General features: G+C 40.3%; 2 protein-coding genes across 2 annotated transcripts; one reads left to right on the top strand and one right to left on the bottom strand.

The window, feature by feature from the left end:
- Window positions 1-213: 213 nt before the first annotated feature.
- LOC145766449 (fatty acid-binding protein, intestinal-like) lies at window positions 214-3284 on the bottom strand. The gene is made up of 4 exons (XM_082578163.1): window positions 3143-3284; window positions 1731-1903; window positions 1467-1571; window positions 214-1223 (listed from the first exon to the last, which is right to left on the bottom strand). Exons 1-4 carry the CDS (start codon window positions 3213-3215, stop codon window positions 1173-1175), a joined length of 402 nt encoding a protein of 133 aa, XP_082434289.1. The 5' UTR covers window positions 3216-3284; the 3' UTR covers window positions 214-1172.
- A 5459-nt stretch (window positions 3285-8743) lies between these two features.
- On the top strand, window positions 8744-21797 carry LOC145766916 (uncharacterized). Its single transcript, XM_082578623.1, has 17 exons — window positions 8744-8859; window positions 9222-9335; window positions 10428-10560; window positions 11554-11707; window positions 12109-12283; window positions 12563-12661; window positions 13121-13256; window positions 13521-13682; window positions 14175-14260; window positions 14651-14706; window positions 15363-15452; window positions 17108-17226; window positions 17737-17913; window positions 19311-19426; window positions 19628-19749; window positions 20143-20239; window positions 20415-21797. Exons 1-17 carry the CDS (start codon window positions 8799-8801, stop codon window positions 20525-20527), a joined length of 2010 nt encoding a protein of 669 aa, XP_082434749.1. The 5' UTR covers window positions 8744-8798; the 3' UTR covers window positions 20528-21797.
- The last annotated feature ends 1089 nt before the right edge of the window (window positions 21798-22886 follow it).

The raw sequence follows: 22886 nt of genomic DNA, 5'->3' as shown, positions 1-22886 counted from the left end.
ACCAGGCAGACTGTTGCGGCCGATTCCACTGACGCTGCAGATTTCAATCATGGCGGACCACAGTTGACACGTGGCTGGGCGTGAAACTGTAGCCACTACCACCCAATGTAGGTACGCCACTGCTACCATCCTACTTCAAACGTCCATCAGCAATGGCAACGCTTTCATGGTTCTTTTCAACGGAAACCTTTCTAAGTTTTGTTTACTGCAAAATTTTTGTCTAAAAACGAAATTCATTTATTTGCAAATCCATAACAAAAATTTCCTGGCAAAATATGACGTCACATGTTTCACGAATATTAATGACGCAAGATTAATTGCTAAGCCACGTGACGTCGCAATCAGGGCTGTAGAATCGGAGTCGTAAAGTTGAAGAGATTTTGACGTGTTCGGAGTTAAAGTGGTTGAAAAAAAGGCCGACTCCGGCTTGATGCAAAACGATAAACATTAAAATTGTTGTTTTTCGTTTAGCGCGCTAAAATTTCACGAGAAAATAGAAGTGTTTTTCTTGCCAGCTTCGTGAAAGTCGCCATTTCTATTTCAATCACAAGTTAAGTGAAATTAATTTTAAACACATAAAAAAAGACAAAATAAAAAAAAGTCTGGCAACGCTGAAGTCGGGGTTGGCTGGTAGGCACTTTTACGTATTACACTGCCCGAAAAGGTAACCGCAACCATGCGTGACATACGACATCGCTGATGTTGGTAGCGCTATCATGCGTGACATGACTCAACACGTGATTAACTGGTCGTCTTTATCGAAAGATTTTGATACAAAGAAATTTAACTGCATGCATCGCCACAACCAACGTTGCCTAATGGTTAGGGCAGAGGAGTAATAATTTCGATTGCATGGGTTCGATTCCCACCCTCTGCTAATACTATTTTTTCTTCTTTCAACTGAACTGAGTGCAAGAAGAATCGTCGTGACTGCAAACAATGGAGTTTATGAGAAAAGTTGTGACTAAAACACCAGTAATGTCATATACGATACGCATGGTTGCGGTTGCCTCTTCGGGCAGTGCAATACGTAAAAGTGCCTACCGAGTTGGCTAGTTATAACCGAAGAGTCGGAGTCGTGTAATTTTCGCCCGACTCCACTGCCCTGGTCACATTACGTCATCGCGATTAACAGTGTATAGATTTGATCGTATAATAAAAGTGGAAAAAGTTTATTTCTTCTTGTAGAATCTCTTGCATGAAACTCCATCCAAATCCATGGTCTGAAAAAAAAATAGTTTCATTCATACGTCACTTCTTTATACCAAGGAGATACGTCACTGAAGGAAAGCACAAATCGCAAAGCAACAGGCAGCTACGGACAATGTTGTTCATTGCTGCACGTCTACTGATCAATGATTGACTTATGGCCAAACAATGCTGACGAAAAGCTTGGTTTTGTGGCGTCATATTGTACTTTGTACGTCACAACTATGTCATTGTTACTCAAGAGTAAGGCATCCCACCTGCACGAGGAGTCCTCCTTCGATCTCTCTCGTCATCGTGAACTTCTTGCCTTTCGCGGTCGTGAACCTCCCGATCAGTTTGTCACCTTCAAAGTTCATGGTCCCCTGCAAATAGGCGAATGTAATTGTGACGTCAATTGACAAGTTCTTACACCGTCACAGAATGACGTCGGTTGGACGATACACGGGCACCATCAAGTGATCGTGTTTGTGTGCGCCATCTAGCAGAAAGTATCAGTTAGTTTAAATATTGTGGACGTCTACCTTTGCTGTCCCACCGTCGACCCCGTCATCTTCAAATTCCACTCCAAGGGGCATCTCCCGTTCCTTCGTTTTCGGACCGTTTACCGATTTGACTTTCAACTTGTCACCAACGGGGGTGATGGTGAGTGACCCCCCTAGCTTGACTGCCATTGCGCGCTTGATCGAGTTCATTCCTGAAAAGCACCGATTGTTGCATTATTATCACTGTAACGTTTTGTTGAAACAATAACGTACAAACTGCAGGAAGTATCGAGATGGGAGCGCAACATTGAAGAACAGACCGCGGGCAATATCATTGACCACTGCACCAGCAACGCAGCTAGAAAGAAAGTTTTAGGGAGGCAAAAGCAACTTTTGGGGAACAAACGCCACTCAACATGAATTACAATGGTCTTTAAAGGTTTTAATCGTGGTGAGCCTATAAAAACAACGGGGGAGCAAGGTTTAATTTTGGGGAGGCACCAAGTCTCCCCTCACCGGTGACTACGTTCTCTCTGTATAATCCGAAAGCATCTCCAATCTGGGGTGGTAGAAAGAATAAACCCTTGGCCCCAGAAACGTAAACGAAGAATATTGTGAGAAGATGGGTTGAGGAGAGCAGCTGGGTGCTGAGGAAGACAAGTGAAGCAACATTGAAATAAATAAATTATCTTTAAAATGGACGAATGGTGTTTGTGTTTTCAAACAAGCACAAGCCAAAGAAGGACCACTTTCACTAGTTACATGAGGCAAGAAGTGTAACTAAGCTTTTCTAAGCGAGTGCACTTTCTAAAATCTCAACTTAAAAGAAGAGATTGTTGAAGTCGACAAACGTCTCCATTCATATTTCCTTCGCTATGGTCCTTGTACACACGAAGCCATGTTTGCTAAGGTTATTAACCGGTCTATTAGTTAGTCTAACATTCCTTATAACATTTCGTCTCGCTGCTGTTTGCCCAGCACCGGTCGCTTTATAACGTCACAGTGCAAACGATTCCGTCCAATCGGACGATTTGGTAGGCTAACCGCAGACGATCACTAGACTCGACGTCCAATTCTCTTGAACAGGAAACAAACATTTCGGACGATTAGAAACGAAAATGTTCAAAAACGGAAATTGTATTAACGCGAAAATTCTTAATTTCGTTTCACTTTTGAAATTAAGTCGCTCAAAGGTTTGTTCGGTTTGTCATCAAATATAGTTTTGGTTGCGAGGCAGCAAGCTGCCATAAGCCGCAAAACTCGAAACCAAAAACTGGAAAGCTTGAAGTTGTTGGAATGTGATTCCCAGCTAGATGTCGATTGTGAGATAATTTTGTTCAATCAATACAATTTTTACGTCACAATGACGTTGGCTGTTGCGTCTCCTTTCGCTTCACAATCTACAATTGGGAAGTTGCTCTCTATGTTTGTTTTGTTTGCTACAAACTCACCAGCGGCTTTAAGAAAGTCGTCGTACTTTTCGCTGCGATCCAGAGACCATTCTCCTGCCAAAACTGCGGCCATGTTATCTCGAGAAGGTTGATTGAACTTATAAAAAAAATACTACAAATCCTGTCAAAGACAAACGCAGGTTTAAGTTTTCCATTCATTTCGAGCAAGCAGGTTACAAAAGTTGCAATCTGGAGATAAGTTTTGATACTTTTTCTATCTCCTCTCTCGGAACAATTCTTTCCCAACATCGCACTTCAAATAAAATTCAGTGCATGCATTGCGGAACATAGTGACATAGTTTGAAAGTTTCCAATTAACGTAAATATGATGTCCAGTAACGTCAAATCTCGGATAAAAGACAATTATTAATTAACACCACAACCGCCAGCACAATTTGCCCAAGGCTTTTACGCATCAAAGCCGATGCAGGCTTTGAATCCTGCCTATGAATCTAGCTTGCAAACTCAATGTTTATGAGCCAGCAGCTTAACAAGTTGCTCTGCTTATAGTTTGCATAGAAATCAACTTCACACATTTCACGGAAGCGTCGTCGTAATCAATCAAGCGTAACTTCATGATTCACCCGCTTGACGTGTCAACATTTGTTTAACATCAACAGACGTCAAACAGATGACCACAAAGTGTTTCAACAATTTGTTGCTGGCCACAAACATGGCCAAACTGGAGAAGTTTGTTCTCATTTCTATTAAACTTGAAATTCTTGTCTGCAGTGAAATTGCAGTTTCAACATTCAGATCTGATACAAAAAAAAATCATCTTTTCAACAAGAAATGATGTTTGCTTTGAAAGTGGTTCTACGTTCTCACCTTACCGAGAAATAAAAAATAGTTTTCCATATTTTTTACAAATTATATTTTAGCTCAAATACTTTGACTGAAGTTCAAACAACACTCAAGATCGAATTGATGTCAACGAACTATTGAGGTTCAACGATGGGCGCTTCCACAGCACCTCCAAACATCACAATCGACCTTCACTGACTTTCGCTTTGCATCACAACCTGAACAGCGTTTGCTGTGGCCGCTTTTTATAGAACGCGCTAGCGATACGAAAAAGGCTTCACCTGCAATTCTGTGAAGTCATAAAACTTCAAAGTCGCGCAGTTAGATGGAGGCCGCAACTCGCCCTTAAAGCAAACGAGTAAAACAATTAAAAAAAATCTTCATTCAAAACGATGTAAAACATACTGACCAGTTGCTCAACAATATGCGCGCTGCACAACTGCGCACATGGACCAAGTCAGGTGCGAATGCAATCCAGGTCCACAAGCTGTAGCAGCGCTTTCCATTGGAAAGATGAGCAGCAACAGACCCCGACAAAGCTACTGTCACTAGCCTGTAAGGCAAATTATAGTAATTTTATTATTAATATTTATGTATAATTATTCTAATTTTATAGATATTCGAATAATGCTTCTGAATGTTATATGCAAAATATTCCTCCCAAACGATACTTGCAGCTGATTAGCTTCCTCAACCCAGGCCGGTGAGTGCCGACCTAGACAATATTGTCAATTGACTCGCCGTATTTGTAAGAACCTCAAGAGTCCACACTTTTGACCCAGATTGCTGGGGATGTTTCTAGCAGCTGGACTACACTTGAAAGCTATCAGAGAGCAGCCTTGTCGTTCAAGATTATGCATGAGATCTAGAGCAACCTATGTCCCCAACTTTGTACTACCACGTGACTTGAGCATGTTATACTCTCCACGTCTGCAATGCCACATGAACATCACGTTGCACCATGACAAGAACCTGGATAAAATATTAGAATTATTATTTCTCTTGGAAATGGTCATACCAATGTCCACACTAAAACCACTTTTAAAGAAACATTTACCAAGAACCGATTGTAACTGACTGGTTCAACATTTTTATATTGTTCTTCAAAGATGGACGAAGTGCTGTGCATCTCTACAATGAATGAAGATATGGAAACATGCAACAGCTTGTTTACGTTCACTACGGCATGGTCGGATAGATGGTGCACATCAAACTATGGTAGGCTAGATGTACACCACGAGGGCAATTTGAGTCTCTGGCCTCCAGATTTGTTTGTGGAACTCCGCCAGGACTTCTTCAAGTAAAATAAAGCAATGTATTTTTATAATGTAGTGAATTTCCAATTACAACTTACGGATGTGAAACAAGCACAACGAACGGATTGTGGTATTGGAGAAGAATGCTGCGTGTTCCTTGGACAGCAAAAATAACAAACATATTTTGGACCCAACTAAATCGGACATGTCCTTAGAAGCCTAGAAGCTCGAATAGTGAAACAGAAGCTATTTTGGGCACATAATGAAAAACACATCACTGGAAGAAGACGTCATGTTTGGTTTGGTCAGCGGAGGAAGAAGGAAGAAAGGTCGTCCCAAAACGAGAAATACTGTGACAAATGACAGCGAGATGGGCATGGAAGAGTCGAAGGAGGTTGTGATGAGCTGCTGTGGAGTGAGAGTTTGATGACGAAATGACCGAGAGTCGGAACCGACTGAATAAGACCATCATGATGTTGGGATTCCAACACAAAAGTAGAAGTTGTGTTGATTTGCAGGTTTAGTATTCACCACACAGTTTAGATCAACGAGCAATAAACTGTACGAGTTACTGAACATGGTTGTTTTAAGCTATTTTATCATTTAATTGTTCGATGGTCTATTACAATTGAAGATCCTTTTATAGTTTATGATTCTCCATAAAACAAAGCAACTAAAACAGCGGTTTTGACGTCACAATACTTATGACGTCTCATCTTCTGCATTGTTATTTAACTGATGCGAGCGGCTGCTTTGTTTTAACATTTCATCGTCTGTGAGCATTGACCTACCAGACCCACCCTTGTTCGACAGGTGGGGTGATTTGCTCCCCCACAACGGTTGTTTACCCCCGGTAAATAGAACAACAACATTTGTTACTGTAGCTTTTATCAGATTTCATGGCGCGCATCGTCTATGACGTATCAAACACTTCGGTTCTCTGTCATGTTTTGTTTTATTGGTGCTGCGGTTTAATCAAAAGTTGAATTTCTTTATCCGAGCTCTGATTCTGGTTTGTTACGTACAATACTCATTATAACGAGGCCGACGAACCCGCCATAACCAAGCTGAATAAATTGTTTGCTTTCGAACAATTGTTTACGACGCCTTTAATGGATGTTTTTCAAAGCATTAGAGCGCGATATAAGCGCAACCTGAATGCTCATTAATGAGAAACAAAGAATTAATGATGTCATAAAGGCAGAGCAGTAAAGTTTAGTAACGATGCGTTACGCGAAAGCGGAAGCTATGAGTGGCCATGAAAGGCTGCCGAGGTCATCGACCGCCAGGCCACATCGCGACATCGAGGACGCGACGCGGTGTTATCACCAAACAACGATTCCGCGATAAGGAAGGTCAATCAGTGACGTGATAAGTCCTCAGTCAACGGTTTATCCTTGTTTCTACGGACGTCGAATCAACGTGAAAGTAACGGATGTTGCTGTCTGGGTAGTTTCGTGTATTGGTACTTTTTCGTTTTATGTTGTTTTATTTCCGACAATCAAAGCAAAAAACAAGCAGGGGTCTAGTAAAAGGTAGAAGCGACGAAATGCGAGCGTTAAAACGTGCTTAAGAGAAATGATTTACTAAATGCAAGGGTTTTGGCACTTTCGCAACACCTTGGTAACTTTATGAAACCTTCCCTGCAACCCCCAGCAGGTCAGGTTCGATTCCAGGTGGGATCATGCTAAAGACTTTAAAACGGTGTCGATTCCTTTTTCTTATTTACTTCAGCCAGAATAAGTTGGGTAGGCCTAATGTGTAGCCTAAACATCATAAATCTGATGCAAAAAAGAAAAAAAATTCTCACTAAAGCCTTGGCAGTTGTAGAGCAACAATAAATAAACCATAACGTTATTATTCAAGCGGGTGTGAGTTCGATTCCAGATCAGGTCAGACCGAAGACTAAACTGATCGAGATGCAATAAAGAACCTTCAAGAAATCAAAGCTATTGTAGAGCGACACTTATCGAACTGCAGTGATTGCCATTGACTCAACCTGAGGCTGTTGTTGAGGCCACCGGGCGCAGGTCGCAGCTTGGCTCCAAACATAATTTCATTGAACAAGAACGAGACCATAACCATAAAAATTTATTAAAACAAACTTTAAAAATCTCATTCAAGTTGTGAATAGTTTGCCACTGGGGGGAATGGACCGCACGGAAACTTCTCGCCAAGAAAAGTTGGCACTTTTCACCTTTCTTGCTGGATGTCCACTATCATCAACACAAAGCTACAGAAACGTTGCTCGGGCGTTTATGATAACGGCCAGGACGCCTCGCCTACGTGACGTAGCAACAATGCATCTTCATAAAATCATCTTCGAAAATTTCGTTTCAAGTTTTTTCAATGCTATGACGTCACGACGTGACGTTTCTTTTTCCAGACAGGAAGTTAAATTGACCAATCAGCGTTTAGCATTTCCGTTTCTTGCTTTCCAGGTATTAACATTCAATGTGGAGATTGTTGACTAAACATTAAAATACGTTGAAATTATGTTTCATCTCGCAACCAAGATTACCTTGTTTACCACTTCGAAAGGATTTCTGTCATTCCCCCTTGAGTCTCATGATACCAGAAGCCAGAAAGGAACTCACAGGCTGACGATGAGTCGTGAGGAAGCCACAATGGAATTAATTTCCAATTTCAAGTTTTATTTGTGACCACTAAGGTAAAAAGTAAACCTGCCATAACATAAGTGTAAGAAAGTTGAAGGCCACAAAACTCGAAGGTGAAAGAGTGAGAGTAAAATGATCATTGAGTGAAAAAAGTGACTCGGTTGCAGCTTTTTGTTTGGCATAGGCAGCCTGCAAAAGCGGAGAAGGTTTTTAGAATTAAGAAAACAAGTTGGTTAGAATGAGCGCCCGCTCTTAGATGGGAAGTGTATTCAGCACTCAATGGATGAAAATGACAAAGATCTTGTTTCTAAGTTTTGAACTTCAACCCGTTACTTTGTGACGGGTATAACGACTTGGCTTTTCCTCCAAGATATCTGGATTGCTGTTAAACCGAAAACGTGATTCAGTCAATTAAGTTGTAATATGTGTTTCTGCTTCGATTTGTTTCAGAAATATTAAAGTTTCAATTTTGCTTCAATTGACTAAATTTAAAAGAGCCATTAATTTGTGCTTGAACTTATCCATAAACATGACTTTGTTTTTTCATAGAAGCTACCACCTGTGCCGCCACTTGTGCCACTCGAGGGGGTTTATTTGAACCTTAAATAAGACGATGACGTCATTCTGTGACGTTGGGACTTTCTATTTATTGATCGCATTCCAATTGATCGCATTCCAATTGATCGCATTCCAATTTTATTTTTGTGCCAAACGTTGAAAGTAAAATTGAGGGTGGTCCCTGATGAGTGTGAAGATCAGGTCATGGAGTGGGAGATGAAGCTGAAAATTTTAGCTATGAGTCTTTGTAGAGATTTCGAGGTTGCTTCAGATATTCGTTTCCACTTGAAATGTCGTTGGCTGCAAATAATTTTGTTGATTTGGTGATTTTTGTTTGGATCTCATGTCGATTTTGCAGTTTTTTTTGTAGAAACCTTTTATATTGTTTTTGTTTCTTGTTGTTCTTTTAATTCTTCGGACATGGATAAAGCTATAACAAGTATTTTATTTCTTCTTCATTGCTTAATTATCTCAACGTTAGGTGAGTCAATTGGGATTACTTATTCTTATGATAACATTGTTTTCAACTTACAACAGTGGAATGTTCAGATATATCTTCATTTTTCATTGATTGAAAAACTTTCGGCGTCTGTTTTTTTTTTCTGATTTGCATTATTATCTTTAAATAAATTACCTAAAACTATCATCTTTAAATTAAAAAAAGATTAAATCTTATTTTTAATTTTTATGAGTAATTATCATCTAAAATCTTTGGAAATCTCTCCACTTCTTTTCTCTTTTCCATTACTGCGACTTCTCTTTACAACTTTAGAAAAGAAATAAAATAAAATTTCTTTCAAGTTTAAATTTGTATCTTCCTGAAGCGAACACTTTCAATCCCAGGGTTGCCATGCATGAGTCCAAGCGATGCAAGGTTTATCACCACTACAATGAACATTCCGGATGACTGGATCAATACTGGGTGGCACACGGGAGCGTACTTGTCAACAGAACGAGGTGGGAGCAGACTTGGACAACTAGAATATTTTTAGCTTTTTGAAATTAGATTAGAATTATAACTATTCTAGTTTTTTACAAACTAGACTAGACTTAAAATTAGAGCTAGCTAAGTTTGCGCAAACGAGCATAGAATTTAAACTACAGTAGATTAGAATCAGTTTGACGCAGTCGTCACATATCTTTTTCTATTTGGATAAAAACGCCAATGTGGCACCTCTGGATGAAAGTGTCATTCCCTATCACTGCACCAAAAGCATTTATGTCATAATAGACATTGTGATGTAGGTGAATTGATGAGTTAATCGAGTTTTTAATGACTTGGCTAGTCGCTACTTAAGTGATGGAATGACAGTTTGATCTTGATCGTTTTATTGCATTTTCCTTGCGAAAGGTTTCCTTCCATTTGCTGAAAAACACTGTTGGGAAAAATAATTTTTTTTAGCAAAACTGGAGATTAGATTAGAACTAGAATTAGAGTAAACAAGTTTTTACCAAATTAGATTAAAATTAGAATTACCGACATTTTGCTTTAATTCATCGAATTAGACAACTAGAACAATCTAGTTGTCCAAGTCCTGGTGAGAGTCGCATCTTCCATGTGATGGGTGGAACACGGGGTGGCACACAGGAGCGTACTTGAACACAATCTGTATAACCATTCTGTTTAATTCAACAAAATGGGCGCACTTTATTCAGCTGTATGTACTAATCACATGGAGACGCATCTTCCATGTGATGTATGAGAATAAGAACCACCACTCTTCTCAAGCATCCGCCAATGTACAATTTGAAACTTAGATTGATATCTACCAAGAATTCTTAATTTCCATTGGTTTAATTCTCCAATACGAAGTATTCAAACGCTGCTTTAAAATATGGCATTGACATGGAAATATAGGCCTATGTTTTGTACATGGTTGAGGTGTATTACTTTTAGCATTTTGTTTTGTTTTTTAAGCAATACAATCTGAAAACGAATATTTGATATCCGGTTGCGAGATCCATATTGAATCAGCAGCATCTTGTTTCACAGTTTGTGATGATTGTTTTGCACAATTCTATTTGTTTTTACTGTTAGTTACATCACAGTGACGAGTTCGGACCCGCACGGCGACCCCGACCACGACAGGGGGGTTATATTCACTTCGAATGGGACGCGGATGTGGTGGTTGGAGAACAGAAGAACTGGGGCCTACCACCTCATCACTGGTGACCAAACAAAGTGAGTTGTTGTGGCGACCATGGATGCGACGTCAATTGCTGCGTCACAATGACAGCGAATATCCAGCAAAAGCAAATATTTCACAAAGAGCCGAACGACTGTGGACAATATAATGGCAGATACACACACACATATACGATGATGAAAATTACAAAGTTTGAAATATCGCAGCACAAACCGGAAGTTGAATAATTGAATCGCGTCACTTGACGCCACCAGCAATTCAAACAATTCATCTGTCGTGGAGTTATCATCATCATCATCATCAGCCAGTCATGCCACTCCTGGCAGATGGCCTCCACATATGTTTCCACACCATTCTGTCTTTTGCTGTTCTCATCCAGGTGATGCCAATCTTTTCTTCTATGTCATCTCGCCATCTTCTTTTTGGTCTCCCTCTAGTTCTTCTTGCATATCTTGGTGTCCATTCTGTAGTTATCTTGGCCCATCTGTTGTTATATTGATCATTTTATAAATACAATTGTAGCAACATTGTGATCTTCATCTTCAGATGAACGATGTTTTAAAATTTATAACTTTTTCTTATTCATTTTATTTTATTTGTTGCACAATGGATGGGGGGATGAACCAACCATGCTGGCCCGCGCAGTGTGTTCATTCTTGAAAACAACATCTGTTTACGTATTACAAATAATCATCTCATTTCAAGTACATTCTACAACAACGTGTCTTGTGGATGGATAAGGATAGAGTGCACATGGACGCGGGTTCACTTCTCCGATTACCTGATGCAAATGCATTAAATATAAACAATACACTAAACAACAAAAAACAATATACCAAATACTACTGTAAATATGTAAATAATATAAATTACCACAAAAGAGTGCTCGATGCTAAGCAGAGCGAAAGAGCGAATCTCTATTTGAATAAGAACCTTCTGATTATTCCAATAAGAAAGAAACAGCTTGTGAATAGTAACTGCGTGTAATAAATAGAAATGTACTAAATTTCAACATTGATCCAAATCAGAATTCTATGCGCCCACACGGTGGGGGGGCTGAGGATCGATTGGTTCGAGAACACCGAATCGAATCGAGAGGAGGACTGGTGCCAATGGAACGTCGACGCTAACCCCAGTGACGTCACAATGTTTCGGCTGAAGAATCACGTGTTTGTGGAGAGGGTGAGTGAGGGGGGCTGGAGGGGGTGTTGAACACCAAAGAATTTGTCCCCAATCATGATCAACGTGGATAGTTCTTTGTCGCCCTCTTGAGGATTGAAGTACCGAATACTAAATTTGAACGCCTCAAATCGTTTGCGAGATGGAAACGAATAGGTGACACACGATGAATATGTTACACATGGCCACCTGGTATAGCATATCTCTAGGTAACCATGGTTGCACAAATTTCCGCTTACGTTGGCTGCAGCTTTTGATCAGTGGTTAAGATTTGTACCAGAAGAGTTGTTTCTCAAAGCTTAGTGTCTGATATTTTCTTGCTGGGTGGTGGTGCTTTCCGCCCTGCTACGACCTCTTGTGGATAACTCCATGTTCATCTTGCTCACTGACTGCATCTGCTTTAGATGCCTGAAGTTGGGTTCGCGTACTTCGACAAAACTGGAATCTACTTTGATTACAACGAAAATGCTGAGAATGACGTCAGAAACCAGATTGATGACGTCAGGAAGTGGTTTAAGTGGAAGAAAGCCGACTCGACCCAGCGCTCGTTTGACGCCATTGAGGAAGAATGCGTCATGGGTAAAATTTAATTACTTTGGAAAAATTGACGTCCATTTGAAAACTTTGTATTTCAGAAAATTAATTATATTTTTGATGAGCATTATTAGATGACGTGAGTTATTTGATGACGTAATTACTTTCATCTGAAGCTTGAAAGGCGCTCAATCCCTAACATTTCCTGCAGACTGCGACAATTGTTGGGTTGCCGCCAGTGGTTGCTTCACAGTGTGATTATTATAGACCGGGATCGAAGTCGATTTAAAAATTCTCACTTTTGAAATTATGACGTCATTGTAGGTCCTTCTGGGATTCCCCAGTTTCTTGAATCGATCGATGACGTCATCACGGCAAGGTCAGCGGGGCGACGCAGGAGAACAAGCTATTTGATATCGTCCAGTGAGTCAAATAACGTCGCATCACAAGTAGTTTGCATTATTTTCACTTTACTGCAACTAATAACTACCACCTATCGCCCAGTTTAACAACCACCACCACCCATCGCTGGGAACCTCGATCATCTCTCGAGAGGAGATGCAGACAAAGCAACAACACGATTCACCTCAACAAAAAAACTGCAGCACATTCCAACCACTGTTGTGTTTTGAGACAGTAACTGACAAGATTGAAAGTGCATTGGCTTCCTTACTCTGCTTTCAATCCATTCGAAATCTTCCACCATGGATGCGAGACAACAAGCGATTAATACTCCTGGTTATGTTTCTGTTGCAGTTTTTATTAACGATGCTTGCAACTTGTTATCGCAGTTTCAATCTACAGAATTGTTCAACTGTGTCACATAATGGCTCTATTATTATATGTCTCAATGACGTCATAATGTGTTACCTGTGACTCCAGATCGCCTCGCAAAGTGCAGCTCGGGATGGTTCCTCCATGGGAGCAAATGCTACAGGGTCTTCAAGAGCATCAAGATGACACAACCGAAAGGAAAGCGCATTTGCACTTTCATCGGTGGAAGACTCGTTGTGCCGAAGTGAGTACCTAAGACCTGGATGGCTCAAGGAAGATAAAACTTTGACAACTAAGTTCTGAAAGCAATAATGCGACGTAATTTATCGACACAACTTATGTATTTTTTTCACTCCACTTTTGTCGATTCAACAGAAATCGATTATTATTTACTTCTTTATCGTCATGGCAACTGCACTTTGAAATGGCGTCTTCGCACTTTGTATTGCAAATCTCAATTGTTTGGCTTCCATTGTTCTGACACAACTTACGTTTGTGATGCAATCAGATCCCAAGAGGAGCAGTCGTTCCTAGTTCGACTCCTGCGGTGGAAGGATCCAAAAGGAAAGTATTGGCTTGGAATGGAGCGAAGGAACAATGGAAAAAGATTCTATGACGAAGATGGGAACCACCTCGTGTTTCGGAGATGGAGCAAAAAGTCAAGTTCGTTGTACGTGTGATTGTCACGTGATAATTGTCGAAGCAAGTATTGTCGCTTTTTATTGATCCTTTGTGTTCCAAAGAATATTATTTTACCATGTCGTCATAATTGGACAATACCAAGGTGCCACCAGCGAGTGACTGGCTTTAATCCTATAATTCTAGAAGTAAAACATTTGGTATAGCAGGGAGTGGTACATGGATCATGGTCTGTTTATGACCACTATTGTACAGTTTTGGGAGAGAGATTGCGTTTTGTACCAATGACCGGCAAGGCACAACAACGCAACAGGTTTGAGCATTTAAATACATTCTCATAATGCTCAACGCTGTTGTGTTGTTGTGCCTTGGCTGTCTTTGGTACATTTACAGTATAATTGTTTTCATAATACTGTAAACAACTCTTCGTGTCTACCTCCGGAATGTTACAGATCTTCATTCATGGCCTTCTCACTCCAAGGCTAGGTACCAAGTCTCCTCATCACTTCAATTTCTTTTTCAGCTCTTCCGACAGATGCACCTACTGGGACAGAAGGAGGTGGCACAAAGTATCTTGCAATGCACAGCACAAACTTATCTGCGCCAAAGGTGATTTCGAAAAAATATGATAGTCATTAATATCATCAATAGCATGATGATCAATATTACTATGATCATTGACGATTTGATGATGATTATTACTAATGCGATGAGCATCATTTGCATGATGATGTTCACTTTACGACTTTTACTGGTTGTGCTGGCTTGAAGTTCTCCGGAGGTTTGATTCTCATTAAAATCTTTGAAATATGCATGAACACTTCATTTCTTAACACATGTGTGTACGAAGCCATCGCTGACGAGGCGTCACGGAAAGAGTCATGAACGTGATGTCATGGAAGTGATAAAGAGACGTTTCTGCGTTTTGAATGTTCGAGATTTCACATTTTTAGACCGCTATTGTTCCTGTGTGATTAATCTTCTCATGTTCGTTGTTAGACGCAATTCTGAAAAGCTCGTTTTCCTGCGGAAAAATACAAGAAAACAACATCGATGTAAGTATAACGCCACTATGGTAACGTACAGTTGCAAAACAATGATTCAAAGAAAACATATATTGAAGAAGAAAGTGCATCGAGTGGTAACGACGAAGTTGCCTCATATCATGCTTAGGATGATGCTTTGTGTTAAACATCAGCGTTGTAAGTGATGCAAACAAGGACTTTAATGCACTTAATCTGTTTTATCTATCCATCGAATGGATTTTCATGTTACATTTGCAGCAACTATAAGCAAAAATGCGATGCACTCAAACTGTCTACGGAACTTCACAAATGTAGATATTTACGACCTGTTTTAGCCTGTACGATACTGGAAGTTCGCTGTGATAATAGCGGATTGCACTAGCTTTCGGAACACAGTTCCCCACTCCCCAGTCATGTGCTGTGACGAATGGTCATAGTCATGTGCTATGACTATTACCACAGCGAACTCGCAGCATCAGGCTAAAACAAGTCGTTAGTATCTACATTGTGAAGTAAGCAACGATCATGCTGCTACAAGCGGAAACTCAATCTATTGCTCTCTAAGCAAGTTATAAGGAACATAAATGTACATTTTGAGCTGAGTTATATTTTCATTTTACTAGAAAGTTCTGCATTGAAAAGTCCCATTGTCTAACACTACCATTGTTCTTTTCATTGTCATCCAGACTCTGATGAGAAGAGCAGCCGGAAGAACTCGGACGCAGGATAGGATTGTCAACGGGATCCCAGCTGAGGAAGGACAGTTTCCCTGGCAGGTGTGCAACATCCGGGTCACTTAGCAAATTATCCTGCCTATTAATGATGGCATTTTACTTAGGGCTACCATATGTCCTCTTTTCAGAGGATTTGTCCTCTTTTTTGAAGAAAAATAAATTGTCCTCCGAGGACACCCAAAAATGCTCAAATGTCCTCTTTTTTACATTTTCAGTTTTCTTGCTCATATTTTCAACAGGATTTCATTGTTATGTGACTTTTTCGCAATTTTCAACAATTTCTGTATCAATGCAACATGTAGATTTATAGATTTTCGAAAAACATTGGCGTACCGTAGCCTACTAAGTTATTTGATTTGCTGTTCTAATCTAAACAATCTTAGACGTTCATTGAAACAAACTACATTGCTTTGCGATTGTCGTAGGTAGCCAAATGGCGGTCAGTGATGAGTGCGAGCGAACTGCAAATCCACTTGTGAGGGAATTGCTTTATTTGAAGAGATCTGATCAACAAATTTATGAAAAAGAAAAATTGTGACAAACTAAAAAAAATTGAGAAAATGAAAAAATGAGTCTAAATCACAAGGAAATAAAAAATTAAATAACCCAAAAACTTGCAAAAGAGTTTGACATGTTCACATTTTGAGGTTCTCACACTTTTACAATAAATTGTTGTTATACCCAGATTTCTTTTATGTTGATTCAACGCTTGTAGACGTTGCTGATTACCAACTTAATAGTTTGGCTAATTTGTCAAGTGAAGCAAATCGAAAAAAATAATCCAATGTGCACAATGCATAACATATATAGCCTAATTATATATACTGTATATAACCTATTTCAAAATAAATCGTGGCATGGATAGTTGGATACTTACAACTTATGTGGGTGCAAATGTAGAATAAATTTTATTTGTGATTATGATTTCGTTTAAGCTGATCTTTTTTTTTTTTTCTGAAAAGAGTTAAGGCATGGCTTGCCTCACATTTTTATCACAGCACATTTTTATTTTGTCACACAAATCTAACAAATCGGTTTGCAAAAAACAAATTTGTCTGTTTTTTGTGTCTGTTTTTTTTGCTGTAACTTTTGCAGCTTACGTCTGTAATTATCCAAAAGGATGTAAAAACTTCTTCATACGTCACATTCTACTTGCATTTTACTCGCTGGCGAAACGTGTCCTCTTTTTAGGGAATGAAAATATGGTAGGCCTAATTTTACTATGTTGATGAACTAAAACAGAGATTCATGCTTTTCAATGATACAATGTCACTTTGTTATTGGCATGTGCTCTGAGGTCATGTTGCTAACAAGCCGTTCCGTTGGCAGGGGGAGTCCGGGGGGGTACTTTTGGACCAGGGCCTGGGACTATTTTAGCGACCTGTCATCTTTTAGGGGGTTCAGGAACTTGAGGAAGCCACAGAGTATTTTTCGAATTAGTGATTTTCTTCAGTGTCTTGACTTGGGACCCGAGGATCGCATTGGTACCGGTATATCCTTCCTACGGTCTGCCCCTGCTTACAAGGTTTGGCTTGGTAGGAATTGTTCTCGCCACATTTGATGTTTAACTTTATTACCGATTGAAGCCCTATGTCCGCTACAGGTCATCGATGCTTTGTGACAAAATACTTTGGTTTATATATTTACTTCATTACAACATGCATGAAACCGAACGCGATGATATTATTTCGTCACAGGCGTCTATTCGATTTAAGACTCCCGTTCGCTCAGAAGGTATAGACGTCATCCACAATTGTGGGGGAACACTCATAGACGAATGTTGGGTGGTCACAGCGGCCCATTGTGTCCCTGAGAGGTAAACTACGCAACGGCCAGTTTGAGCCACTCAGTTTGCATGTGCACTAGCGATGGTTGTGATGAAAATTATTTCCCTTTCATCCAGAAGCATTTGCCCAGTGCCGGAGTTATCACTAGGCCCAAAAGGCTGAAGCCTAAGGCCTCAAAACTTTAGATACACCACCAATATTTCAACATAGCCTGCATGTATGTTTGTAGAAACTTTCACCTGGTAATAAAATGAAGATTTTTGGCAACCAGTTCTAATGAAGTAGGTGCGGTATACGGTATTAATAAACAAGTCAAAATGCAAATTAAACTTCTGGTGTGTTTGTTTTGTGTATAATTTCATAACATGGAAATAAAATGCTATGAGGAGATAAAAGACGAAAGTTAGCGATGAGTGTGGTTTAATGCCAACGTTGAAACTGAAAAAAAGAGACAATTTAAAATCTTCTGATATAGGCTACCCTTACGTGCGTCGAGAGTGTCACGATTTAAAGCCGATCAACCACTGTTCGTCACACAGGGACGAGTCGATATTCACTGTTCGTCTTGGTGATCTCAACAATGAAGTAGAAGATGGCACGGAGCAGGAATTCAACATCGACAGGATCATTGTTCATGAGGAATACACCATGTTTCCCTCTCCTCGCTTTGACATTGCTCTCTTGAAGCTTGCCAAAGTAAAGGGAAAGTGTGTTAGGTAAGGACATAGGATTTGTGCAAAAGCAAAACGACACGAAAATTCTGGTCTTGCCTGGAATTAACTTGATGCCTTATAAAGGAGACTTTAGCGAATCCTTCTGTGGTTCCCATTGTGCTGAAGCCGAGAACGAAATATTTAAAGCAGTCAAACTTCGATGCGAACCAGAAACCAAGAAAGTTTGATTCCTCGGACTGACATAGCCTCTAATAGGGTTATTCCTGGTTGTTTCGTACGTTTCCTGGTAATACTTTGAACCACTGATACAAGCTTGGTCACCGAGATTGACGGAGTGATGCTTTCGTTTATTGAAATGTTGTTGTCTGTGAGCTATTTCATCCACTCGATGCCGCTGAATGGAGAGCAGTCGTGGAATGCATTGCTCAAGTGCACACCCCGAGAGTCGCACCAGCGCCGCGTGACCTTCAGCCGGGCGCTTAACGACCGAAGTAACGTAGTAGACATTCAAAGAATCCATTCAGCCATCTTACTCCATCCAGGTTTCCATCTGACACGTACAGTGCCGGTCTTTGGGGTGTGCAAACCGTGCGATCGCACAGCGCCCGCAAATTAAGGGGCCCGCAATTTACTCAAAAAATGCAATAATTTTGTCATTTCTAATGGAAAAATTCAACAAGCAAATTCAACAAAGGAATTAGCAACAAGAAAACATAGAGACTCAACGGGTGCAACCTATTTCGTCCCCTGAACATTTCGTACCCTAAAAAGATCGAGAAAATAAACAACAGCGCCGAAGTAGCTGATCGGAGTTGCGGCAAACACTTCAAAATTTCTTTCGATCTTTTTAGGGGACGAAATAGGTCTAAATTTGATTTTGTTACTCCGATTTCAGGGTACGAAATCGGGGTAGGCTACGAATTTTTCAGGGGACGAAATAGGTTGCATCCAGACTCTAGACTCTAATAAAGCTTTATTAAGACTTAAAGACATAGCCTAAGCTTTATTTCCGAAAAATGCTAAAGAAAGCATGATCTTATCATGTTGCTATGCCACCGGACAGCACCATTTTACCGTGATATTCATACCCAAATTTTTGTTGAACACGCTCTCAGAATGCCCCAAATTCAAAGTAATTTTTCACCATTTTCTGGGGGAGGCCCCCCAGACCCCCCGCCGCTGAGTGTTCGCCCGCCGACCGTCAAACCACTCCCCTCCTCTTTCAAAATGCCTAGCTACGCTACTGAATTGGATCATTGTCATTGGGGCCGCAGGCCCGAAATACCCTAAGACCGGCACTGCCACGTAACTTCATAAGCGAACCTGAACAAAGCGGACATTCCGGACATAGTACTCAACTCAACTTTTTTAATGTTGCAAACAAGTACGGTATGAGACACAAAGATGACATCACTGCATGATGACGTGATCAATCACAGGTTTAATCACGTAATCCAGCCTGCGTGCCTTCCCAAATTCAACTCCAAGGTCAAGGAAGGAGAAAAGTGCCAAGTTAGCGGCTGGGGGGTGACCAACACATCGCTAGGCCAGTCATGTGAGTGGAGTTGGCTACTGACAATTTGTAATTTGTAGACTGAAATTTATGTTTGTAAGCTTCTCCTGTTGAAGATTAAATCATCATGACATCACGATGACATCATCGCGAGACCATTCCAATCTGTAAATTCTTGGTTACGATGCAGGTTGAATGAGTTTTTATTTGAAAGTTGTAAGAGTATTTTTACATCTTTCACAGCTGCCGCCGCCAATCTGCAATGGGTGACTTTGCCGAAGCTACGGGATGACCTCTGTCAGTCAAAGTACAACAGAAGGAGCGAGCTCTTTCTCAACGAGATCATGTTGTGCGCTGGGCTCAAGGTAGGATACCGGCTGTTGAGAAGTATTGTATCACGTATGAGATTATGTTGTGCGCTGGGCTGAAGGTAGGATACCGGCTGTTGAGAAGTATTGTATCACGTAGAGCTAGGAGCGATCATTTTGATGTGGGTAACATTGAATTTTGATTTTAAACCAACCATCGAAATGTGACGTGTATCGGTCATTTTAAGCATGTAAGACGGAGGCTTATGACGCATACGTTGCTCCACTTGTTGCCATTTATAGAGGCTGCGCTGCGGAGTCGTCGATTAGCGCTTGTTGCATCACACTTATGTTCAAGCGACTAAGAAAACCTCAATCCAGCTCAATGGCTAACCTGAACGACTGTCGCAGCGTCTGTGATTGTTTCTCACAAACTTTCATCTTGTTTAGAGGGGCGGCCAGGACGCGTGCACGGGTGACTCAGGAGGCCCTTACGTGTGCAGGAACAAGGCCGGAAAGTACTCGCTAATGGGCGTTGTCAGCTTTGGTAAGCAATGTTATAATCGTTAAAATTCTGTCTAAATAACCAAAGAATTTTTATCTTTATGTTTCATGTTACTCTGAAAACTAAAATAATAATTGATCGACATACGATACTCTGGAATAATTCTACCAGCTTGGGTTGCCGAACCCATTTTAAACAATAATTATATTGTCTTTAGGAATCGGATGCGCCCGAAGCTCATATCCTGGCGTCTATACCAATGTCGCTCACTTTATTCCATGGATCTCAGCGAAGATAAATGCAAATGGGGGAGGGAATTTTGTAGTTTAAGAACGAATGAATTGGAACCACATGAAACAATCACAACGAACAAACTGTACGCGTTTCGAAGCGATTTCGTAATTGTATTATTTCTTCAGCCGATGACGTGTGTAAAGTTGAACGCAGCTATTTGTTGACGTCACTGTCGCCTTTGTCATTATTGACTTGATCCGCCCGTGACTCGCGGGTCGTCTGTGCCCAGATGCCCCCAGTGCAGTGCTGCTATAAACCGCCTGCACGGATGTGGAGTGATTGTCCAAACAAATCTACTTACACCAAGAGCAATAATTGTCCTTGCATTGAAGCAATAATTGTATAAGAATTTCATCACGCTTCTAATTGATTTACCCATTACACCAAGAAAGTGAAAGTTCTACTGTATATAACCGAGTCGGTACGCTAGAGGCTTATGAAGAGAGGCCACCGGAACGGTTTAAAGGCCTTCCAACTTTACCAACAGAATGAACGGAAGAATTGGTAAGAAAAGTCATAACTTTGTTGTAGTGAACATATAACTAAAATGACGTAATATATTAGTGCAGTGACGTATGCAAGGCGTTGGATGGAGTTGACAGACGGCAGACAAGTTATAAGCCTAAACAATCGCACAATAATCCAACTTAGGCTATGAACAAATGACATAAACAAATTATCTTAGGTTTAAGAATATGCTCACGATGAATATGCTCATATCATGATGATGCTCATATGAATATACTCATATGATGCAATAATTGAGGCATTTAAAATCTCCTCCTTAACTTCAGTTACATCTTTATCAGCTTCTGGGTACATTGTTACATAACTTATTTTTTGGATTCTCAACATTCATCAATTGCTGGTAGTAGCCTACTCGCCATCTTTCTAGAATTTCTGCATCACTCATCAGTATCTTATCGTTTTTATCCTTCATCGTAGGCAATAGAGCAATAAAAGCAATATAGGGGAAACTGAAGTAGCTGCTAAGGTATGAAATAGGGTAAGATGAGCAACCCCTGTTTTTGGGAGAACAAGTCGGAAGATTTTTTTTGTCCTGAACGTATTACCCATAATTCTACTTCACCTAGGAACCCACTTCAGTCATAATCCTACTTCAGTCAATATATTTTTTATGCCAGTAATAATTGAAATTTGCAATGACATGCAATTATTCTGTTTGTTGAACCAGCCAACTTGCTTTCGGTTACAAAAACTGAATATTTTTATTGCTACTCTGTGTAGCCTAAATCAAATTTGTGTTTTTGTTTTGAATGTTCAATAAAAAGCTTAGATTAGTCAGCTTTGTAGGTTTTGATATATTTTCATTATTGTCAGAAAATTCAAATGGGATGAAGTGGGCAATTAAAGAAGGTAGCCTACGTTGGTCTTGTTGCTCAACATACCCCAAAAGAAATAACCTTGTAGCTAAATGCTAATCAGCTTTTGAACTGTCGAATTAGTGATTTAAGCTTCAGATAAAACAAAGAAAGTGTTATGAGCAATGCCTCGCAGTTATGAAAAAGACTGACAGGGTGACAGGGTCCTTCAACTTTATGGAGTTGCTCAACTTACTCCAGGTCATTTCCTAACTTGGTATTCACGTTTTTCTCCGTTATTTCAGGAAAACTTTTGCAAGTGCTGTAGCCTATTCTAGCACACAATCACATATTGGTCGTTGGTTAGTTCTTGGTCGCTGGTTTGAGTCTTCATCCTCGGCTTACTCAGTCTGAGAATGGAGATTCAAACCAACAGCAGTTGTTTCTCAATCTCAGTGGCGAACCCTTTTTATTCATTGAAGTAGTGTGCCTCCCTCTGCACACATAGTGTGTATGAATATGTAGTTAGATTTATCGCGATGGTGTGGTGGCTGACTAAATGACTGCTTATGAAATTTCGCTGCCATCCTGATTGCGCCATAAGCTAATCTAAGATTCTAAAATCTAAATCTAAGATTCCCTCAATCAATTTGAAAACACATTTGCAGAACAAAAAGAATACGATAGCTCAGTTGGATAGCTCAGTTGGTTAGCGCGTAACTTTTGGAACGAAGAAGCTTCAAGATCAAGCGGCGCTGGTTCGACTCTCGGGGTGTGCGCTTGAGCAACGCATTCAGGACTACTCTCCCTTCAGCAGCATCTAATGGATGGAATAATTCCCCAGCAACAAGACTTCAACAATCGGAAACTTCACTCTGCCAATCTCGGTGACCAGGCCTGCGTCAGTGATTCAAAGCCTTTACAAGTAGGCCTATGCGAAACTGCCAGCATTAAGTTCTGCAAGAAGCTTTCCCAGTCCGACGATAATTCAATCAACATTAAATCAATAAACATTAACAACGAATATGAAGAATAATCTTTTTTTACTGGCCTGCGGTAGCCTATTAGAAATC

Source organism: Aplidium turbinatum, chromosome 3 (assembly GCF_918807975.1).
Source record: "Aplidium turbinatum chromosome 3, kaAplTurb1.1, whole genome shotgun sequence".
NCBI lineage: Eukaryota > Metazoa > Chordata > Ascidiacea > Aplousobranchia > Polyclinidae > Aplidium > Aplidium turbinatum.
This window is presented reverse-complemented; position numbering and strand designations above follow the sequence as displayed.